The sequence below is a fragment of the Notamacropus eugenii genome, chromosome 4, assembly GCF_028372415.1.
Source record: "Notamacropus eugenii isolate mMacEug1 chromosome 4, mMacEug1.pri_v2, whole genome shotgun sequence".
Taxonomy (NCBI): Eukaryota; Metazoa; Chordata; class Mammalia; order Diprotodontia; family Macropodidae; genus Notamacropus; species Notamacropus eugenii.
In genome coordinates, this window is record NC_092875.1 from 267,734,873 (window position 1) to 267,758,874 (window position 24,002).

Here is a 24,002-nt window from a genome sequence, read left to right on the forward strand (position 1 = left end):
ACTGAGACCCAGATGTTTTCAGTGCCTTGCCACATTAAAGAGGGTAACATATTTGAGTCCAGCTCCTCAAATTTGAGAGCCAGCACTCTTTCTCCTGTTCCATATTGCTATTTTAAATAGATCATAATCGTTTTGGATTGGCTGGAAAATATAGCGAGTGAAGGGGAAGAAATTATAGCTGAGTGAAAAAGTAAATTGGAGTCAGATTAAGGAGGATCTTAAGCATCAGGCTTAGAAGTCTCCATTTTGTCCTACAGCCAATGTGGAGGCACTGAAATTTTTTTGAGCTCAGGATTAATATGAGACTAGTCCTATGCCTTAAGATTATTTTTTGTTTCTTTTTAGGAATTCGAATTAGAGTGGAAACTAGTTAAGAGACTCTAATAATCATCTTTACAAGAATTATAGCAAGTAGACTAATGTTTATGAAATTGTGATAATATTCACTAGGTGTAAGCTAAGCAATAATTGTGATTATATTTCAGATAATTCCCAGTAGAATTAGTGTTATGTAGAATTAGAGTAGGTTATTAGACCTTTTTAGAACAAACGTTAAGACTCTTGGTTCCCTATAAATCTAGAAGAACTTTCTTTGAAGGAAAATAACGTCATTCAAATCTCCAAGTGTCCCACAGTGCCTGAGTCTCTTTAGTGCAGAGACTACAGTTAAATATCTATTTAGAATCAGATTTCCAATAATTAATGCAAAAACTCTGAGATCAGAATGTTTAGCTACTTGGCAATATTCGTTTAGTCAAGAAGAAAACCAAGGACTTCTGTGTCTAGAATCCAAGAATAGTGGTTTAATTTAAGAGTAACTGTGGATAGTTTTATGTGGACATTTTAAGCAATTACTTTAGATAATTATAGCTTAAATACAAAGTAATTCACTTCTTTAAAAAGCAAATTAATCATTGATATCTATAACAGAAGCACTTTTTACATTAAAACAATAAATCACATACTGCATTTCTGATTTATAATTATCTATATATATTAAAGAATTTTGATTCAACTGGTGTGGTATTTTTAGAGATTTTCCTAGTCTAGGTTAGTGATGTGCCTGCCCACCTGACATCTTTTGGAAGGGGAAGTAGGATCTTTGTTCACTGTTCACTTTTACTAGACTTGCTTTCTTTACCAAGTAAGGTCATTTTGACTGATAGAAACCTAGAATTTTAAATTCAGCAACTTCTAGTTTTATATATTCAAGAGAGAAAATAAGAGAACAAAGAGAGAAAACCTGAAGCTTGATATAAGACACAGACAGGAATTGGACCTTTTATTACATTGATATGAGAACTTTTAGGTGAGGAATTTCCCTTTACCAATGCACATAGACTCCTTTTTGTAGAGAAAGGTGAAGGGAATTACCCTGGGTCACACTGTCAGTATGTGTTAGAGGAAGGTCTTAAATCCAAGTCTTTCTGGCTTCAAGCACAGCTCTCTACCCTGTTTTGACTTGACTTATCAAGACAACAAAAAATATATTAATGAATTGAGTAAATGAACTGAATACTATCAGAACATTATACTGTTTATAAAGGGAGATTGGAACATATGTTTGTAAGAGATCTGGTTTGGGAATATATTATTTCTTTATCTATAGGGGAAAGAGTCCCTTCTGACAACGCTTATTTTCCATTGATGGATCCATTACTTTTCAAAGTATCTTTTCATTGATAAATCTATTCTAAAAGGAAAGATTTCTCCTTGTCCTAAATTGACAACACCTTTGCTAGCTTCTTCTAATGGAAATCTCATTTTATGAAGTAATATTTCTTTCCTGAGGTTTGATATAGTCTAAAAAGACTTCTTTCTTTTCCTACTATCTTGTTGATCAGACTGTTTATTCCCAGATCAAGCCCTGTCTTCTTTTGTGATACCATGGTTTTCTGTCCTTCCTCTACTCTGGAATGTCACATCAGAAATAATTATTTTAGTCTGGAAACTTCTTAGGCGTTAGCTGATTGTCTCACCTTCTCAGGGATAAGAAAACAATCTAATTTTCTGTTCAGGATTCTTTCCCTCCACTCCCCCCCCAAAAAAAAAATTGAAAAAATTGAAAACAAAACAAAAACATCTAAGCTGTTTTGATTAATGTTTTTGTACCTTAAAAAATCAAGTTTTTTTGATCATGAAGCTGCCCCAGAATTCTAGATACATCATAGATTCTTTCTGAAGAATTCTGTCTAGTAGAATTTCTGAAGACCTTATTCCCAAGGTTGACTGGTGATATCCCGGGTTAAATCTTTCCTAGTTACACTTTGGAATCATTAGTCCCCTACTCTAATGTGAGTGGAGTCAATATATTGCCTTTGTTTTTGAAGGTATCAGTTTTATAACCAATGTAAGCATATAGGCATGCTATCCTAGTGATTTTTCCTTGTTATTTTCTTCTCTTCCTTCTCCCCTGAGAAGTACATATATTGTATATGTGCTATTACAGTGTAAATGATGATTAAACCACACAGTCTCTCCTTAAGCTTGTCAAATACAAAGATCTGTTATTTTCTGCATTGATTGGCATCTATGAAGCTTCTTTGGGTCAAGAACTGCACCTTACTATGTCTAAACAGAGGGAAAATTAAATGGATATTGCCATAAGGCACTTTTATTTTGATAATATTTCATCCCACGATCTCTAGTTGTGGTACAAAATGTAAATTATAATGGATTCTAACTAATATTACTCCTCATTATATATTCTAGTACCTAGCCTAACTAAACAGGTCATGGTCCTCCAATCATGAGTTGTACTTATTCCATATTGTATGCACTGTATTGTACAATGCCCCCTCCCTCAACCAAATATATCTGTTGAAATCCTACCTATCCTATAAGACCTCAACTCAAAGGCTATTCCCTCCATGATGTCTTTCCTGAACATGACTTTTCCTAAAGTCACAAGTGATGATGACTTCCACTTTATCTGAACTACTAATATTTTATCTTCAACTCTCTTATCTCTTTATAATATTGTAATTTGAATTATATTTCTTTCTGCATTTGCCATTCCCTTCTATATTATAAGCTCCAAGATGTCAAGGTCCATGTGTTATTGATCTTTGTTATTTGATCTGGACGCTAGCACAATTCACTATATAGAGTAGGTAGATGTTTTTTGTATGTACTATGTACAGCATAAATGATGATTGACCCAGTGATACTGATGTGGTTGCTAAATTAGACTGTAGAAATAGAAGGATAGGAACAAGGACACGTCAGTGTCATCTACCCATAGAGGGGTGTTGTGATATGAATATAGATCCAGCAAAGGAGACTGAGAGTTGTCACGTAAGAAGCAAGAGAATTAACAGTGAATAACATCTCACAATTCCAGAGAAGATAGATCATTGGTAAGGAGAAGGTCACTGTCAAATGCTTCAGGAAAGGTCAGGAAGTGTGAAAATCAAGGAAAAAAACATGGAATTTAACAACTTGAGAAAGAGTAATTTAGATTGAATAATGTTGTTGCTGAAATGAAATATCCATTTCATATTTTCTCATCTGTTAATAGATGAAACATGATGTTTCAGAATTTTTTGAGGGGTACTTGAGGATTCATGATTAGGCAATGGCCCCTCAATGCTGTTATTATACTTAAGAGATAATTTTGATGTTCAGCCTATTTTTGTCTTTTTCATCAGTGAAGTCTAAGGATTCAACCTGGCTAATTCCTGAAGAGTTAAATGCATCATTCTTTATGTGAATGGTATTTTATATCTGAAATACTTGTCAAGGTTTCTAACAGTGATGATTCCAAGTGGGAAAAGTTTTTCTAGCAATCTCAATGCCAACCTAGGCAGGCTCTTCAGCTATCTTAAACTTTTAATTGTAGTGGAACTGATTTTAGATTCAACTAAAACTGCTTCTTTTACTTTTATGACCACAGTTAATGGTATCAGCACAGTAAAATACAACATAGCCCAATTATCTTAACTTATACTATCCCTAATAAAAAAAGTGGGCTTATATTTCCTAACAGTACATATTCTTCACAAAAATGGCATAAGACCTTTTAAGAATTCTTTCAACTGAATAGGTTTCTTTTACTCTGTCTTTACTGATATTATAAGTCTTTCAAAGAGCTGTGATTTTTCTCATCACTGGATCATTTATCAATACTACCCATTGTTTCATTTCCCCCCCTGTGGTTTACTAAATAGAGTTCTAAAAATGAGATTGTTTCATAGGTAGCAGTTGAAAGAAAACAACTTATGTCATGTTGAAATTTTACTTTCACTTCAATGCAAGCATGTTATTTAGAGTTATTACTTGGATAAATATTATTTGCTGCCAAATTTATCTTCCTAATATACAGGTATGACCATATCAAACCTTTCTCATTTCCCCCTTCAATAAACTGCAGTTGCTCCATATCATTTCCAGGATCAAAAACAAAACCGTTGTTTTGGATTTCAAGTCATTCACAACCTACATTCCCTGCTTTTTTAACCCTTTCTGCCTTACACCCACTAGCCACCCATGTACTATGTGATTCATGCACACTGGTCTCATTACTGTTCACACAATGCACTCTCCATCTCTTAATTTTGGATGTTTTCACTGACTTGCCCCTCATACATTAATGTTCTCTCTCAAAATCTCTTCCTCCTGTATTCTCTGGCTTCCTTCAAGTCCTAGATATAATTCTACCTCCTGAGGGAAGCCTTTCCTGAACTGCCTTAATTCTTATACCTTTCCTCTGTCCCAGTCTATTCTGTACATTGTTGTCTACCTGTTCTCTTTCCATGATACTTGAGCTCCTAGGGTGGGGATTTTCTTTTGCCTTTCTTTGTACCTACAATGTTTAGCACATCACCTAGCCCACATTAGGTTTAATTAATGTAATTTCATTTAAATTCAATAAACGATTATTAACTTGCTACCTCTTTTTCTTTGGTTTAGAAGTAATGTTAGTAAATAACAAAGACTTAATTGTCATGTAGTACCAAGATACCTATAAAAAATAAACATTGCCAAAACAAATGTGTCACTGGTTTGAGATATTTTCACTTATAAAAGTCTAAAACACAGGTAATACATTTATGCATGTAGTTTTCCCATCAAAATTTATTGTGGGAAGGGAAAGGACCCCAACAGAATCAGAAGCAAAGAAATTCTAGAGTGGAACTCTAAGGAGAAGTTGTAACTATACCTACAACCTGAAAAAAAAAATCATATCCCTTCAACCCCTTTGTCATTTCTAATTGAAAAACATTGAACATGGTGGCAATTGGTACAGTCTTTAATGATGTTTTTGACAATTTCTAATTACTTTAAGAAACCCATTTGTACTGTCTTCCATATTCAGCTGGAACATCAGATTTTTTTGGAGACAGTACATATCTTCTCTAGCATTTCACATGTAACAACTTGGTCATCCGTGTTTCAAATATGAGATACCCAGGCAAGCTGCTACAAGCTAAAGATACTCTGTAGACATGCAATCAGTCAAAACCATGGCACATAAATCTCTGATATTTTTATTTCTACTTTTACTATTTGAAAAAAAAAATCTGGTTAAAAACAAAGATAGTGAAATGGTTTAGTTGTTTTGTTTTGTTTTATTTTAAAGAGTAATAATAGAATAATTTTTCCCAAAATTGAGGGGGGCAGGTATATCCACATACAAAAATCTGCTATCAGTGGGAGGATTGAAAATATATTTATGTGTGTCTATGTATATAGATACATATATTTACATACATATATATGCGATCACATATATGTGTACACACAGGAAATGCATATGTGTTTACTATGTATATGTCTAAAGCATACAAGGAGGTATAGATACAAGGAACATATGGCAAAAAAACTTCTATATTTCTGAAGCTACAGGACCACAGATGTCTTCCGATGATGTAATCACTTTCTGGGCTATATTCAGCTCTCTTGTGGGCTTGTGTCTTGGTTGTCACATTATGTCTCTGTTAATCTCCCATGAATGTGCTATCTCTTCTGCTTACTGCCACTTTCTATGACATCTAGGATTGAACTCAAGTCCTCTTAAGTAATACTTCTTCCCCATAAAAATATGAGCATTAACATTTCTCTTTTAGCTTAGCCTTTAAGGCTCAGTTTCATTTCTTTTAGAAAGGTAGGCCCTTCTCACATGCAGTTTTCATACTAAAAAAGAAACTTCAGCTGCTTTCTTATCATGAAGGGAGGAATTGTTCAGCTCCAATAGTCTTTCCCTTTAGAGACACAGTTCTTTGGGAACACAGACCACCTACCTAGCTGGTTAGAGTCCATAGGCATTAGGCTATTTTGTAGTTCATTTTTTCTTGACAACATGATGGACATTCTCTTCCAAACTTCTCTCAGACTGAAGATGAGACAGTCTTCATTTGATTTAAACTCAATTCAGGCTTCCCTATTCAGTTAGAACACTGCAGTATTATTTTTACATTGATTAATAATCTGTACCACACTCAGATTCCTCCAGGTTCACTCTGATGAACTTCAAAATAGTCATCAGAGAACCACATTTGTCTTCCATCTCCCTCCAAAAAAATGAAACCTCTCCAAAGCAAAACAAAATACTTTGGTTCTGGACTTGGAAATGTATTTGAATAAACATAAATGCTAAACTAAGTGATTACAAAAACTTAGGAAGTCATCCCTTTGACTTAAATTCATGCCTTTATTATACATATGTAGTTGACAACAAACCTCCTAGACATTGACTTGCCCTACAAAAAGATAACCATAATGTGCCTCATGACTTAAATTACCGCAGCAAGAGTGATGCTTGAGAAATTCTTAGCAGAAACAGTTTTAGACTGTCATTTAAACTGAATCAGTGGGCAGAGATTTAATCTCCATTTTACCTTCCTAAAAAGCCTCAGGGCCCCAGTAGCTAAAATGTTTATCCCAGACTTCTGATCACAAGGATGAATTGGAATTCAGCTTTACTGTGCCTTATGAAATGATACTAATGTTTTAATGAAATTCAAAACAGCCAACTTACTTTATTTCCCTACAGAAAGAAATATTTATGGCTTAGTGAATCTACGAAAAGTGTTATCTGATACCAACTTTATAGCTAAGGATAAATGTGAGTGTTGGTTCTTCCGAAAGATATATGAATTATTGTTGTTTAGCAGAATATGTTCAGGAAATTACCTTGTTCAATTATTTAGTTGATCAACATGTATTCATTAAGCCCTGTGCTAGTGTTTGCCTTCAGTGAGTCTCCATTCCATGGATGGAGATATCATATATATACATATAAAACATAAATATATACAGAATACATATGAAGTTAACATAGTTCTGAGAGTGCACTAGAATCAGAGGGATAAGGGAAAGGGAGGTGGAGTTTAAGCTGTGCCTGGAAGAATCTTATGGATTCCAAGATGTCATAGTATCCAGGGACGAGTATTTCAGGTATGGGGGAGAGCTAGTAAAAGGCACAGAGAGTAGATATGGCTCATTGATTGGAAAAGCAAGAAGGCCAATTTAGCGGAATGATAATATATAGAAAGAGCAGTAATATAAAATGAAAGTATAAAGCTGGATTAGGTCTTTTTGTTTTAATCTTGTCTTAGCTACAATTTTCACTGTGTTGTGGTCAATAAGGGAGATATTTCTTTTTTTCTGTTTCTAACATTTCATTAAAATTTATCCGTGGCATATTGTATTTTATTTTTGTAAAGATGTCATGTGAGACTGAGAAATGGATGCTGTCATTACCGTTCAGAAGTTGGCAGAAATATTTTGGTCCTAAATTCTCTAGTAATTTGTTCAGTTTTATATTTTGCCCTTTATCTTTCTATTAGATTTGTCTGTCTCTGAAGGAGGAACTGCTACTATTACTATATTACTTTCTGTATCTTTTTTTACAATTCAATTATCTTTCTGTCTATGAATTTAGATCATTTGCTACTTCACACAAATATGTTTGATGTTGTTATAAATTCATTTTGTATCATTCATTTAGGGAAAATATAACTTCATTTTATTGATATCACAATTTTTTATTTTTGTTTTTTTCTAACAGCAAGATTGCAATTATTGTAATTTTGATTCACTTAAAGTATATTTTTCTCATTTCTCATTTTTATTCTGCATGTGTTTGTTTTTAGAGGTATTTCTTATAAATAATATGTTTTATTTTCCTAACTATCTCCCACTATTTTCTTATTATTTTTTCATTCACAATAAGTTATGTGAATATTTTGACATTTTTCTCTCCAATGGCTTTTTAAAAAATTGATTATCCCTTTCTTCTTTTAAATTAATATTTTTTCTACATTATCTACATTAGCTCAAGTTTGCAAAGCATGTCATATTGGGTTGCACCTTGACCTCATTTACATTTGGGAATGTAGTTTTCAAATTTCTCCAATTTTGTTGTTGTTGTTGACTAGGAAATAATCTATGAGAGGTGAATTTCTTTCATTTGAAATTCCATCTCCTTGATACTTGGAGAATTTGTTGACGTTGTTGTTGTTCAGTCCTGTCTGACTATATGAAGTTTTCTTGGCAAACATACTAGAATAGTTTTCTTCTTCCTTTTCCAACGTGTCCTCATTTTACAGATGAGGAAATAAAGCAAGTATGAGTTATGGGACTTACCCATGACTACACAGCCAGAAAGTATCTGAGGCTGCATTTGAAATCAAATCTTCCTGACTCTAGGCCAGGTGCTCTATCCATTGCACCACTTAAACACTCCACAAATGTACTACAGAAAATGTAATCTTTGCATTAGGGTTAAGGTAACGTGGTTTTCAAGAGAACAAAATATTCCCTTTAACTGTCTTTGTTTTAGAAATTATTAAAAATGACTACTATGTGTCTTAGAGCGTGAGGTGAAGAATGACTTGTGAATTGTTTAATTAGTGCTTTGTTTCCTGCATTCAAAAATTACAGGCAGTTTTTGTTTGTTTTTCATTTTTACTATTTACTGTATTATCAGATTTTTTTTCTAATATGCCATGTTCTTCCAGGAGACCTATAATATTTAAATTATCTCCGCCAGTCCTGTTTTTAAGGTCAATCTTTTTTGTTCCATTTTTGTGTTCTTTTTGTCTTTTGTTTTTCTTCTGCTAGATTTTTCTCTATATTTCATATTTTTATGTTCCAAATCTCCTAATATCTCATTTACGTAAAGAAACTCTCCATTGTGGATTTTTTAAAAATTTACGTATTCAGACTTCTAAGTTCCAACATATTCATTTTAATTCATTTTATGGATTTCTGTTCTCTTTTGAACAATTGTGGAGTTTCTTTTTCTTGTTCTTCTTTTTTAAATTTGGCATTCCACAGGATTCTGTATTTCCTCAGGCACTGGTCCCATTTCTTTTGCTTTATTAATATTTATTTGGAGAACTTTGTTTTCTCCTTAAAGAGTTTCTCAAAGAAAAAGAATTATTCTTTTTGTTTCAGGATGTTCCCTATTGACAAATATTCTAGTGTTCCTGCCTTGTATACAGATGTTTTCTATTGAAATCTCTGGTGTTTCAAAACTTTTGAAAAACTGCTACATTACTCACTTGCCTTTTTGCTGGTGTTTATACCTCCTTGACTTGGTTACTGGATTGCCACAATCCCTTTAATCTCGGGATTATAGGGTTTTCCATTCTGTGTCTCTATTTCATGTAGCGTGGGTGGGGAGTGAAGTATGAGCAAGACTGGCCCCAGATTAATTTCAGTTCCTTTTACTTTAAGCCAAACATAATTATGCACGTTGGTCTTTTTTCTTTCTCTGGTTGGGAAGAACCAGAGTCTGAATTTTTTAATGGAATGAATAGAAGTATGGTGGGATGTTCAAGAAAGAATCTTTGAAGCTTTGGGGTTCCAAAAATTAGATTCCCTGTCAGAAGGCAAAAACTCTTCAGTTTTTCTACATTTGCTTTTCAGTTATATATCCTGGGTAAGGATAGAAATAAAAGATTCTCTCAGAATTTCTTCTATATCAGGGAAGGAGAGAATCTTAAGATAAATCCAAGGTATGACAACTTTATCATATATTGAAAAGGGATAGTAAGTTGTACATTATAGATTTGCAGTGTCATGTGCAATTAGCTTTTTTTGAAAAATCATACTACTGTATGGAAATGTTTGTTTTATTCCACAAATTAAAAACATTTTTTTAAAAAAAAAGACAGACCCAAGGTACAAAATGAGAGAGGTCAGTTATGTCTCTGCAGGATGGTAAGAGAGACATCCATGGACATTTTAAGAATTAGTATTTACCAGTTTTAAATTGGAAAGTTTTATCTTTTCAGAGTTGCACCTTTGTTTTCTGGATTCAGCAATTCTCTGAAACTGATGCATAATTCTTTTTGTTTGTTCTATTTCTTAGGGCTGGAGAGAGAAAGGGGTTATGGAAAAAGTGATTTGCCATAATGCTGGTCACATGACCTGCTGTTCTCTATGAAAGACTTTAAATTATTACAAGAGTAATTGTATTTGATATAATAGGTAATAGGGAACCATTGGTGTTCCAACTGACAATGTTAAAAAACAAAAAACAAAAAACTTTGGCATTTATGCTAAGAATAAATTGGTGTAGGAATAGAGTTGAGGCAAGGAGTACAGTTAAAAGACTATTGAAGGAGTCTAGGTTAGAGCAGATGCAAACTAAATTTTAGTCTTCTAAAGACAGCTGATATGTCTCCAGAAAATGAAATTATTGATTTGTTATTCAAAGTGCCAAATGTATAATTTTTTATGATTTATGTACACAGACACTGAAAAGTGGATATTGAAGTGGCCTTAGAGTCAGGACAACCTGGGTTAAAATCCCACTTATGATGTGCACAGTAGTTGTGTAACCTACTTAAGCTCTTAGTGCCTCAGTCAGCTCTCTAAGACCAGGGTAACAATGAAAAGGTAAAGCTCTATCCGCATTGATATAGGAAGTTAGCACATCAAGGAATTCCATATAATTAAGAAAGCACAAATCCAGTTCAAAAAGTTGAAATAAATATTCAAAAGACACTTTCAGTCATCTAAGTAATAGTAATCACTACTTTCGTCATTTGTGTTTAGACTGGAAATGGGAATAAATGGATTTTTTAGTACAATACCTAGAAAGGGGTGTTATTGCAATTAAATGCATTTGCAGGTGGCCTTAGTGAGCAAAATTTTGTATTCATGCAGCTATGGCCTGGACTGATTTCCTTTTAACTCTAAAGACTTTGAAAATAGAAGTTGAATTTTATCTGATTTATATAAACTCCAGCTTAGCCAATATGTAATAAGCCAAGCAAGACTTCAGTAAATGTCAGGTGATAACAATGGTAGGGCTGTGGGCAAGAAGCCTCTTGTTCACCTGGCACCTGCACTGGCAAGCTTTGTATTACCTCATATGATATCATTCTCTTCTGAATTGTTGAAGGAAGAACAAGGAAGGAAACCTTCATGTAGGCGAAGATGGGACAGATGAAGAGGGAAGCTAATCCACTTCAAAGTGTTGGGGGCAAATGTAAAAGGTTTTGGGGAAACCAGTTCTAACAATATCACTTTCATTCATTCTTCAGGTTCAGGTTCTTCGGAATGCAGGTGAAGAAGTGACCCTAACTGTGTCATTCCTAAAAAGAGCCCCAGCTTTCCTCAAACTGCTGCTGAATGAAGATTGTGCATGTAAGCACTTACAATAAAGGGAAAGAAAAATGCTTACATCATTCTTCTATCATTTTCAAACATCTCTTCTGACATTGATTGGCATCTTTCTAAGTCAGGATTGTGGTCTGCATGTGAACATTTTATATCACCAGGTGCTGTATTAACATTTTTGGGAAGGTAATAGATGCTATTTTTGCCACAGGAAGAATTCAGAGTATTTAAAGACACTTTCTCAAGTGAAGGTTGGGTAGGGAAAAAAATGTAAATCACAACTAACATATCCACTTGTATTTCCATTTAAATTCTAATCAGTGGACTTTGTTAAGATATTTCTCTTAGAGCTAAAGATTATTACATTTTAATCTGATTAGAGAATGTGTTAATGAAGAAAACTTTCTGTTTACTTGTCCTTCATTAGTAGGGATATGGAATGATGCAGTTGACTCTTTGTAATTATAATCAGTTATATAATGTTTCAGAATTAGTTTTATCTGCCACATTTCATCCTCCCTTTTCCAGATTGTTAAATAAAAATAGAACCCAAATTTTCCTGCTTTAAATGACCTATGATTTAACTAGTGGCAATCCAATCGTTTACTTCCACCCCACCCATGCTGATAAAATCCCTCCATATCACATAAATGACTGTGTACTTTACATAAAATCTTGATCTGGTTTCTCTCTTCTTAATGATGATCTAAGTCAAAGGTGTTTCTTGGACAACAGAAACAGAGATAATTCAGAGAATTGTAGAATTTGAGAATGGGAAAAGTATTTAGTAGCCAGTGTGTGTGTGAATGTGTACACACAAACACATTTACATGTATGTATGGAATCTCTACTGTAATGCACCAGAAAAGTGGTTGCCCCTGCATTTCCCCAGAATGGAAAATGCAAAATCTCTTGAGGCAGCCCACTTCACTTTTGAAAAGTGTTAGTTGCTAGGAAGTTTTTTGTTTGTTTGTTTTTAGACATCAAGTCTAAAATTTTACCTTTGTAACTTTTATTCTTTGCTCCTCCTTCAGCTGTTTGGTGCTAAATAGAAAAAAAGTCTAATCACTTCTCAATTTGGCAGCCTTTCAAATACTTGACAATTTGCATTTCCTTCCTAAATCTTCGCTGGACTAAGGATAGCCATGTCCTTCAATTAATCCCCGTATGCTACGTCCTCCCCTTTACCAACTCTGCTGCCCTACTCTGGACACTCTCCAGTTTCTCAATGTTCTCTTAAAACATGGGGTCCAGAACTGGACACAATAACCCAGACTGGGGCCAAAGAGAGCAAAGAGCAGTGGGATAAACACCTACTCTTCCTGGTAGCTGTTATTTCCTTAATGCAACCCAAGATAGAATTAGCTTTCCTGGCAGTACATCACACTGCTGACTCATACTGAACTTGATTAACAGATCTCATTCCCAAAACCTTTCTAATTTGTAAGGCCTGGCCAGATTTTGGACTCCCCTGGCATTGCCTTCAAGAACCCAGGGTCATTTCAATGCCATCAGAAATTAGAAGAGAACTTTACTGGAGGAATCCCATTTTTTAAATGAAAAGTACATGAGTTGATATATTTATCAAACTGAATCAAATCAAAGTAGAATAGCACATTGCTAATTACATAAATCTTGTAAGATCTTTTTTTCCAAAAGAAAAAGAATAAGGGGGAGTACTCATAGAGTACTTTCCAAACTTCTTACAATGCCTTCCTTTATAGAAGTGGAAACTATGCTTTTGGGTTCACTTCCATCTGCATCTACATTAGTCTACCTGGTTTCAACTCCACAGAGCAAGATGGCCCTTTGCTAGATACCCCTTCACAGTACCCTTTTCCTGCCTTTAGTGTGTTGTTTCCCTCCCCCACCCCCCCCCAGTTAGATAGTAAACTCATTGAGGGCAGCAACTCTTTTCTACTAATTGCATCCCTCCACTTAGCATAGTACTTGGCATATAGTAGGCACTTCATAAATGTTTATTGCATTATTATTGGATTGGAGGATCTATATAAGTGAGGTTTAGGTTTGAACTTTACCCAGTCAAAACTTAATCAACTAGAGCAAGGCTTGGAAACCTAGAATAAAAATAACTAGCATTTATATAGCACTTTACATATAGTATCTCATTGTATACTCAGAACACGCCCGTGAGGTAGGAACTTTTGTTATTCCCATTTTATAATGAGGAAATGGGATGAAAGAGTTTAACTGGCTTGTCCAGGATCACACACCTAGGAAGCATCTGAGGTTGAATTTAAACACACAAGGCCTCATGATTGCAAGCTCAACACTCCATTCACTGGAATTCTTAAGAATTACCACAGGAAAAGTAATCAACAAAAGTCAGCTATTTGTAACACTAACTTTAGGATGGCTGCTGTGCTCTGATACCCCGAGAACAACAACTCTAAGGATGCCTGTCCCTTACCCACTCATTTTAATTCCAACATTGTAGATAGAGTACCTATTATTATATTTAATGGACAGAGGATATGAATCTTAAAACTTGCTATTCATTTCAGTGATCTAAATTTATTAGAAAAAACAAGGTGGCTTCCAGAGCCTTTAAATAGACAACAACCACAAATATTGATATAGATTGCATCAGGAATTTTTTGCATGAGATCATCCCTCCTTCACCAACCCTTTATCCATGTCCCAGCACAAACTGGTCATAGAATTTCATTTTGGATATTTTCCACATTCTCTCATAGAGTATTATAGCTGCCAAGTTGGTATATCAATTATGGCTCTTTTAACTGGTTGTGAAATGCATCTGCAAAGCAGAGGTTCTTAAACTGGGGTCCATTAACCTGTTTTGCAAATATAGATGGATAGAAAGATAAACTGCAAATGTTCTTGATTTCCTTTTTTTCTATATATTTTTTGCCTTTCAAAACATGATACTGAGGAATCCATTTTTACACACATAACACACACAAGAAGTTAACAGTTCCTGCTTTGAAATGATAGGATATTCTAAGTACAGTTTAATACATAGAAATTAAGATTTCAATATTAACTCGTTTGCTGCAGTAGGTTTATATAAAAGCCTTCTCTGAAATAGCATACCACAGGGGGAAAAGTATTTAAAAGGATCTCCTAGGTAGCAAAAGTAGCATAGGGATATACAATATAATTACTACTAAAAGACCACACCTCTCAGGAAAAAATAAAATCCATTCCCTCTTAAGCAATTTAAACAATTTTCAATATTCTGCTTTGATTTCAGTGAAATAATTAATTTATTTCTTCACTACCAAAAGGCAACAAGCATTTATTGTCTGCCATGTGCCAAGCTGTACACTAAGTTGAGGGACTCACAGTCTAATAGGGGAGGCAATATACGAACCACTATGTACTAACAAGAAAAATATTAGATCAGTAGGAGATAATCCCAGAGAAATGACACTAGCATGGAGTAGGGATAAGGGATGGCAGTGGAGGTAAGGCTTCTTGCAAATGGTAAGATTTTAGCTTACTTGAAGGAAGCCTGAGATCATGAGCCATGTTGTTAAAAGTATATATAGGTGTGCCAATAAGAAATATGAAATTAAAAATATTTATTTTGAGCATTTAGATTATAGAGATTTTTTTTTCCCCATGTAGGTGCTCCAAGTGACCAGAGCAGTGGCACATCTTCTCCTCTTTGTGACAGTGGTTTGCATCTCAACTATCATCCTACCAACACGGTAAGAGGCCTAACGCATGAATAAAACATAAGAGGAAAGAATACAAGAACAGTCAAAGAATCCAACATAATCAATAGCTAAGAACTTTCACTAATCCTGAGTCATCGAGATTGAAGTCCTGGGTTGCCTCATTCTTTATGTATTTGTAGCTCAACAAGCTAACAGGAAGAAGAAATAGGTCAAGCATTGCTATTATCTTTGTTCTTAACGAGTCAGCATCTCACCAGGTTTTTTAATATTGGGCATCTAAAGAATACACCTGAATTTCTGAACCAAAAGTGGGATATTTACTAAGTGTATTTTCTTAATAACTATACCAACTAACAAGTTTTACCATTGATGAAATACTTTGGAAAGGTGGAGCTTATTTCTTTTTTTTATCCATTAGTGTATAGTATAAAATCTTAGGGCCACATCTGTGAGGTGTCCTGATTTTGTGACATATTCTCAGAAACAGAGGGACATGAGGTAATGGTGACTAGACTTCTTATTCCATTAAAATGGGGACTTCTCAGATGAGGAAACTCCCTGAAACTGATGGTCTTAAAGAATTGTTGAAGGCACTAAGAATTGAAGTGACTTGTCCAGGGTCACAAAGCCATTATGAATCAGAGGTCAAACTTGAACTAAGGTCTTTTTCACTCTTTGCTGTAGCTTTCTAGCCATGATGCTATACTGACTCTCCATGGTTCACATCTAATGTCATTCTTGGTGTTTTAAAATAAAAGTTACTCTCTTTTACTAGTACATTTTCACGAGTAGCTTTGGTCATTTACACGGTTTGATCACTGGATTTCATTCATTCCCAAATTACTGTAGTTACTGACTCTTTTATTTTTATTCAAATTGCATTCATAAACAACTCTGAAGTGCCTATTATATGAAAGATATTCCTGGGCATTGTGGGTGCACAAGGCACAGCTGAAAAACAAAGCTGTTTAAGTAAAATCTTTTAACTTATCAATGTACCCAATAGAGTTTTAATAATTTATTGGTCCTCTTCTAGAGTGTGAGGATCCAATTCAAATCAGTTCAACAAATATTCATTTACACTTGTGGGCATAGATTGGGGAATTCAGAAATAATTCTGTGAAAATGCTAAATTATTATTAACATGTATCACAATAACTGATATAGTAGCTCCCAATTTTATGAGCAAAAAAATGAAAAGAATATTTATTAGGCACTTACTAATTGCAAAGAAGAACCATGTTAAGTGCTGGGGATACAAAAAAAAAAAAAGCAAGGCAGTCTTTACTCTCAGGAGTTCACATTCAAGTAAGAGAAGAAAATAGAAGAGGTGGCAGCTATAGTTGAACTAAGAGTGATTCCTTTCCAAATTGAAACAATTAACTTAGGCACTTGGATTTCTCTACTAGTAGACTGGATCACTAGTAGACTGCTTCACTGATGAAATTCATCAAACTGTCTAAATACAGTAGATGTACAGTTAGCTTGATTGGTTATCTAGTAATCTGTTCTCTTCTTGACCTTATCAAAAGTTATACCCTTGAGATCACAGAATACAGACTGTATTGTTTACACATTTAACACTTCATTCTGCTATTATATTTACTACATGGATCAACAAGGTTCTGGAAGCCGTAGTTCCTTAAGTTACACTTTGTGTTTTTGTGTATAGACATAGAAGACCACCATTTTTACTATTGCTTCTCAGCTTGGATCATTAACTATGAGCTTCCTTTGATAGTGTTCTCCCTATAGAATAATCATTATGTATAGTCTGGCAAATATATGTGGGCAATTTTCTCTCTACCTCATTCTTTGCATTAGTTGTGTATGCTACCAGGCAAATATATTCTTATCATCTTTTCTTAGCTGCAGTTGTGGCTGGTAGCTTAGTTCCTTTGAGACTAATTCTCATGTAGGGGTTCTTAATTTGGGGTCTGTGAATGTGTTTTTAAAAATATTTTTATAACTGCATCAATATAATTGTTTTCCCTTTTAATCCTGTGTATTTTACTTTATGCTTCTGAAAATATTATGAGAATGAGTCCATAAGCTTTACCAAACTTCCAAAGGGATTCACCACACAAAAATAATTCACAATCCTTACCTAATGAGACCATTATTGCTTCTGTGCCATCTTGTTTTGGTTCTATGCTTGCCTTCTCCCTATGGAAATGACACAAAATGCATAATTATGTTCCTACTAAAGGACATCACTTTCTAGGCATATCTGACCAAGTTCTTTTCATTTTCCTATTCCTCATTAGAGGAAGATTCTCTACAAAACAGGCCTTACTTAAGAATTCCATCAGAGGTTGTCAGGGACTGAATGCCTTAAAACTTAGAGATTTCTTTTGATGAAAACCAATCAAATATAATAATTATCACAGACTTGAAAAATGATAATTTAATGACATTAATAAAGCTGTTACAGAATATTTATATAATTGTATCTCAGAACATGTTTCTTTAAACCTAATTTCTTACAAATTTGTGCCCAATTCCAATCAGCTAAGTAAGAATCATATTTTTGCTTCAATCTTTTTATGACACTGAAACATATCTATACTGAACTGGAAATAGTCTGAAAGCAAAACTATAATTGAAAAGAAATACTGGAAGGAAAAATAGTCTGAGTTACTTAGTTGAAGTTTCTGCAATATTTTTTTTTTTTAGAATTTGAGCCCCAAAACTATTCTACTTAGATATCTTCAGTCTTTAATTAACACTTATATTATTAAATCCGTAGTGAGAGAAGTGTTACTATAAATACAAATTCCACAAGGAAATTATATCTTACTACAATTGTAATGATATGGAAAATAATGATTGGACTGACATAACAACTTAGACAATTAGCCAAAGTTACTTTTAAGAGCAGATTGACATGTATCTTGAAGATTACTAAATGTTATTTCTGAAACAACTGATACATCTCCTCTACATAGAGCAGCAGGAAGTACTAGCATATCTGGAAGTTTGGACATCTATTGAGCTTTTATTTGAACCCTTTCCACTACTACTCTGTGAAATGAAATCATTGGATCAGGTCATAGTGTCTTAGATTTTAATCTGGAAGTAACCAGTGAAGTTATTTGATGCATTTCCTTCAATTTATAGATAAAGATGAACTAGAATGCCCATTTCATCCTTAAGGTTCTGTGATTCTAAATATTTGCTCTTGGTTTATGCTTTTCTGATTTAACAATGAAAATACATTTCTCAGAGGAAGCTCAAAAGCTGAATATTTACCTCTAGATCTATATATCCTCAGACTCATCAAAATCCTTTTAATATGAGTAGAGCTTTGCAAATCCTTTTGTAGAAGATTTTCTCAATTTCATTTTATTGTCAGGGACTACCTGAACTGATGGAAGTTTAGTGCAGAAAATTAGTACATATAAACCTTAACTGCCTATCTGTATATGCCATGAAAGCAGAAGGACTTTCTTCTTATTAAAGTATAAACAGATTAATTGAGAAGGTGGTGTGTTAACACAATATTTTGAATTGTATCTTAAAGTGTTAGATTTTTTTGAAATTCCATAAATCTGAATTACAAATTCTTTTCGCAAGTGAGATCATAACACTGAATCATTTGGAGCTAGAAAATCTACAGATAAATATTCAGCTATTCAGTCAGTGCAATCCCTGTGAAGATTATAGTTTTCATTTTCATATCCCAAACTCTATCTACTCTCTCATCTATCAGAATCCACAGTTTTACACATGCAGAAGAAAATGCACCAATCATCTCATGGTTAGTAGTAAGAAATCTTCAATATGGGGAACTTATAGAGAACTAATTACTTGTTAATTGCAATATTCCTTGTGTTATGTTACAGCAAAATGAACTACTGCAACCATTGGATTTGTATATATGCTTAAAGCTAATTCAATTTTATTGTTTTTGTTCACTTGGTATCAGTTGTGTGTGACTTTGGTGATCCCATTTGGGGGTTTCTTGGCAAAGATACTGAAGCATTTTGACATTTTCCTCTCCATTGTGGCCTCATATTGAAGATGAGGAACTGAGGCAAATAGGGGTTAAGTAGCTTGACCAAAGCCACACAGCTAGTATCTGAGGTCAGTTTTGAACTCAGATCTTCCTAACTCTAAGCCCAGTGCTCTATCCTCTGTGCCACCTAGCTGCCCTACTTCTGTGTGTACATAGATATGTTTTCCCTCCCTACATAATATAAATTCTTTGAGAACAGGGATTGTTTTATTTTTTGTATTTGTATTCCCAGCACAAGCTAGATGCCTGCCATCTAGAAGCATTATAAAATGCTTCTTGATTTTTTTTTTAAATTGCCTTGCATATAGCTGAAGTGGATAGATGCTTTTACGGTGTGCTTTGTGGAACACTAGCAAAAGCCTCTGCTGCCAAAATTTATCTCCCTAGTTGCTGTAAAAATTCACTTTGTAACCAGAGACTTATCCTCTTGGCATTGAGACTCCAGCAGATCCTTATAAAATGTAAATTAACTGTAGAAAGCTAATAATTACATTGACTAACCATGAATTCTTTTGTGAAAAGTGTTTAATCAGATAGCTCCAATTGAATGGAACATGTATAAATATATAGATATATAGAGATAGATGTAGGTAAGTAGATAGATAGATAGATAGATAGATAGATAGATAGATAGATAGATAGATAGATAGATAGAGATAGATAGATAGATCTATATATTAGTGGGGAATGAGGGGGAAGGCAGTTTGAAGTTCATTTACTGTAAGCAGGGCTGTTTCAAGTTGGTGTAGTTTCCTAGAAAGTTGTGGGACAGCATAATGTAGTTTGCTAACTTACTGATTGAGAACCCAACAGATATAGTTGACCTTAGCCCTTTAATCATGTTTGATTCAAACTATCTTCCTACTTTAATGAATCCTTTAAACTTGAACCCTAGACATTCATCTTTAGAACTTTAACTCTAGAATCATGTTGTGCTGATTGGTTTCATCCCATTATATCTATATGACCAATGACCTTAAACCAGGACTATTCCTTTGACATCTTCCTCCCAAGTGGCTACACACATAATTCTACCCTTCTGATTTCTACTTTTTGCTCTAGGGACAGAAGTCAAGCCTACCATTGCTTCTTGAAATGATCTATAAATTGACTTGCCATTCCTGTGACTTTCCAGAATAAAACACATTTCCTACATACTGTTCCCCTATTATGTTGCCTCAATTCATTAGAATATGTTTTTGGAGAATAAGTATTGCCTTTCGTCAAAAGTACTGTCCCCAAGACAAAATGACTAACAGAAGAATTAATGTCAACAACTTATAGCTCTTCTCTGAGCATGAGCAGTTTGTTGCTAACTTGGAGGGTAAATTGAACCAACACATGGTTAGCAACAGTGGAGCAGAAAAGGAGTGGGCAGCTATCAGACATTTGGTGGATAGCATCACATTTGCTCATCTGGGTCAGAACACTCACAAACACTAAAACTGGTTTGATGAAAATGATGTGGAAATTCAGAAGCTGCCAAAGGAAAAATAAGAACTCCACAGGATATATCAGGAGGATAGTTCATTCACCTCTAAGAAGGCAGCATTTAATTCTATCAAAAGCAAAATACAAGCAAAGCTTAGAGAGATGCAGGACTCCTGGCTCAGTAAGAAGGCAGATGAAATTCATTGTTTTTGCTGAGAGTAACAATCCAAAGCACTTTTATGATTCCCTGAAAGCTATTTAGGGACCAAAATCCTATAGTGCTTCAGAACTACTCAGTGCTGATGGAGCCACATTGATTAGTGATAAGAAAACGACCCTAGAGAGATGGACTGAACACTTCCATGGGGTTCTCAACAGACCATCATCAATCAATGCTGAGACCATTGACCATTTAGCTCAGGATGAAGTCAGTCCCTCCTTAACTGAACTTCCAACTGAAGAAGAGGTTTTGAGGGCTGTTAGGTTCCTTTTATGTGGCAAAGCACCTGGTGCTGATTCTATTCCAGCTGAGATTTACAAGGTAGGGGGACCACTGCTCACACAAAAACTGACTGAAAGTTTCCAGGTTATATGTCAAGAGGAAGTTATCCCCCAGGAGTTCAAGGATGCCTCCATTATCCATCTCTGTAAAGGTAAAGTGAATAGATTGTAGTTCTTACTAGAGTCCTTTAGCAATCTTTCACCTGAAGATGGTCATACACCTAAAAGCCAGAGTGGCTTCAGAAAGGACTGAGGAACAGTTGACACGGTGTTTGCTGCCTGACAATTCCAGGAGAAATGCCAAGAGAAGGATAGAGGTCTGGATTGATGGAGCCAAGATGGTGGTGGAGTGAGAGCAACTGCTCACCTAACCTCTTAGACAAACTCCTTCATTTACCTCTAAAAAGAAACTCTGACTGGATTTTGGAGGGACAGAATCCAATAGGAGATAGACTGTGGTAGATTCATAGCCCAGGACAGACTGGAAGGTGGACAGGAAGGATCTGTCCCACGGGGCTGGAGTAGCAAACAGAGCGTGACACACAGATTATACCACTGAGTCCCTGCCATGGCAGGGCCAACTAGGAAGCCTTGGGCAGTCTGAGGCAGTGGCTGCATCGAGGAATCTCTGGCATATCAGCCCAGGATGGGAGTCCGGTGGAACCAAGTGAATGAGAGCTGTGGAGCTCCAGGTATCTGCAGTAGCTGCTCCTGAGACTATCAGCCCATAGACTAAATGTGTGTGAGTCACCTACTTGAACTTCTGGAAGCCAAAATTGCAGTAAATGCTTTCTCCTCCTCCCCTTGTTGACCTTGAAAGAACCATAAAATATTTCCCCAGAAAAATCCTGGAACAGTGGGATTATCAGAAGAGGCAGTCTCTTAGCACATGAGGCTTGGAAAATCCCTAAGGAGGATCCATCTTGCTGTGACTGAAGAGGACCAGTGCAGGACAGGATCTGTCCTACACAGTCCCACGTCAGCCAACAGGGAGAAGATCCAGAGCCCCAGGGGGGTAAAGCCAGCAACATCAGGACCCCAGACATGCCTAAGAACCCCAGGGAAATTGGGAAGAGACTAGGGCTGCCAGAATCAACAACTTCTGAGCTTGCCTATGCTCTAGTTAATCAGAGGAGACCTCTTGTGGCCAGACCACCTGTCCCCCACACTAAACAAGCTAGCTACAGGGTAAATCCAGGGAAACACAAAAAGACTTCACCTGGCCTCTGCTTTCTCATACCAACCAGCTCAGCACCAGGTAAACCGCAGCACTTTAGCTTCTAGCTGAAAGAACCAGGGGCCACAACACACAAAGCCTCAAGTTCAAGTAACAAGATCTGTGGGACAGAGTCCCTTGTGTCCTAGAAGCAGAGATGTACTTTAAAAGCCAGAAAAAGGGTGATTATCATCATCATGAGTAAGAAGCAAAGCAGGAAAGAAAAGACCACAGAATCTTTCTCTGGGGACAAGGACCAAAACACGAATACCAAAGAGGTCATCTGAAACTTCAAAATGGGCTATGAATTGGTCAAAAGCACAAAGAGCACTCTTGGAAGAGATGAAGAAGGACTTTAAAAGTCACATTAGAGAAATAGAATAAAAACTGGACAATAATTTTGAAAGTACAAAAAAGAATTCCCTGAAGAGAACAGCTCCTTTAAAAGGAAAATTGGAATAATGGAAAAGGAAGCACAAAACCTAACTGGTAAAATTGGACAAATGGAAAAGGAAGCACAAAACTTAACTGGGAAAACCGAAAAAAATGGAAAAGGAAGTACAAAAACTAACTGGAGAAAATAACTTCTTAAAAGGAATAATTAGACAGATGGGAAAAGAGATGCAAAAGTTAGCTGAAGAAAACAATTTGATAAAAAGCTGAATTGGGTAAGTAGAAGGTAATGACTCTATGAGACTTCAAGAATTAGTCAAACAAAATCTAAAGAATGAAAAGATAAAAGAAAATATAATATATCTAATTGGAAAAACAACTGAACTACAAAATAGATCCAGAGGAGAAAAATCTAAGAATTATTGGTGTACTAGAAAGCCATGATGAAAAAAAGAGCCTGGACAATAGCTTACAAGAAATCGTCAAGGAAAACTGCCCAGAAGTCCTACATTCAGAGGGCAAAATAGTCATTGAAAGAATCCATAATTCACCTCTTGAAAGGGATCCTAAAATAAACACACCAAGGAATATCGTTGGCAAATTCCAGAACTATCAAGTGAAAGAGAAAATACTACAGGCAGGCAGAAAGAAACCATTCAAATATCGAGGAGCTACAGTCAGGATCACACAGAACCTTGCAGCTTCTATATTAAAAGATCAAAGGAAATGGAATATGATATTCTGTAAGGCAAAGGAGCTGGGACTACAACCAAGGATCAATTACCCAGCAAAATTGAGCCTAATATTTCAGGCAAGGAGATGGACATTCAATGAAATAAGGGATTTCCAGACCTTCCTGATGAAAAGGCCAGAACTCAATAGAAAATTTGATCTTCAAATGCAGGACTCAAGACAGGCATAAAAAGATTAAGAGGGGGAAAATTGTTACTCAATATTAGCAGACTGTTTACATCCATATAGGAGAAGATGATGCTTGTTAATGTTGAGAATTGCATATTTACTATGAAATTTGAAAGGGATGTATATAGATAGACAGAGCAGGTATAAAGTAAATGATGTGATAATAAAAATGTGATTTAAGAGTGTAAAGGGATTGTAACAGGTGATGTGAAAAGTGGGAGGAAGAAAAAAGTAAATTACATCACAGGAAGAGGCACAAATTTATATTACAGTAGAGGGA

General features: G+C 35.2%; 1 protein-coding gene across 1 annotated transcript in view; it reads left to right on the plus strand.

Annotated features, from left to right (window-relative positions):
- The window catches only part of SNTG1 (syntrophin gamma 1), a 1,083,450-nt gene that overhangs the window by 724,630 nt on the left and 334,818 nt on the right, over positions 1 to 24,002 (plus strand). The window contains exons 9-10 of the mRNA XM_072604568.1: positions 11,502 to 11,604; positions 15,190 to 15,272. Of these exons, the coding sequence (XP_072460669.1) occupies positions 11,502 to 11,604; positions 15,190 to 15,272 (186 nt within the window). The remainder of the gene's footprint in view (positions 1 to 11,501; positions 11,605 to 15,189; positions 15,273 to 24,002) is intronic.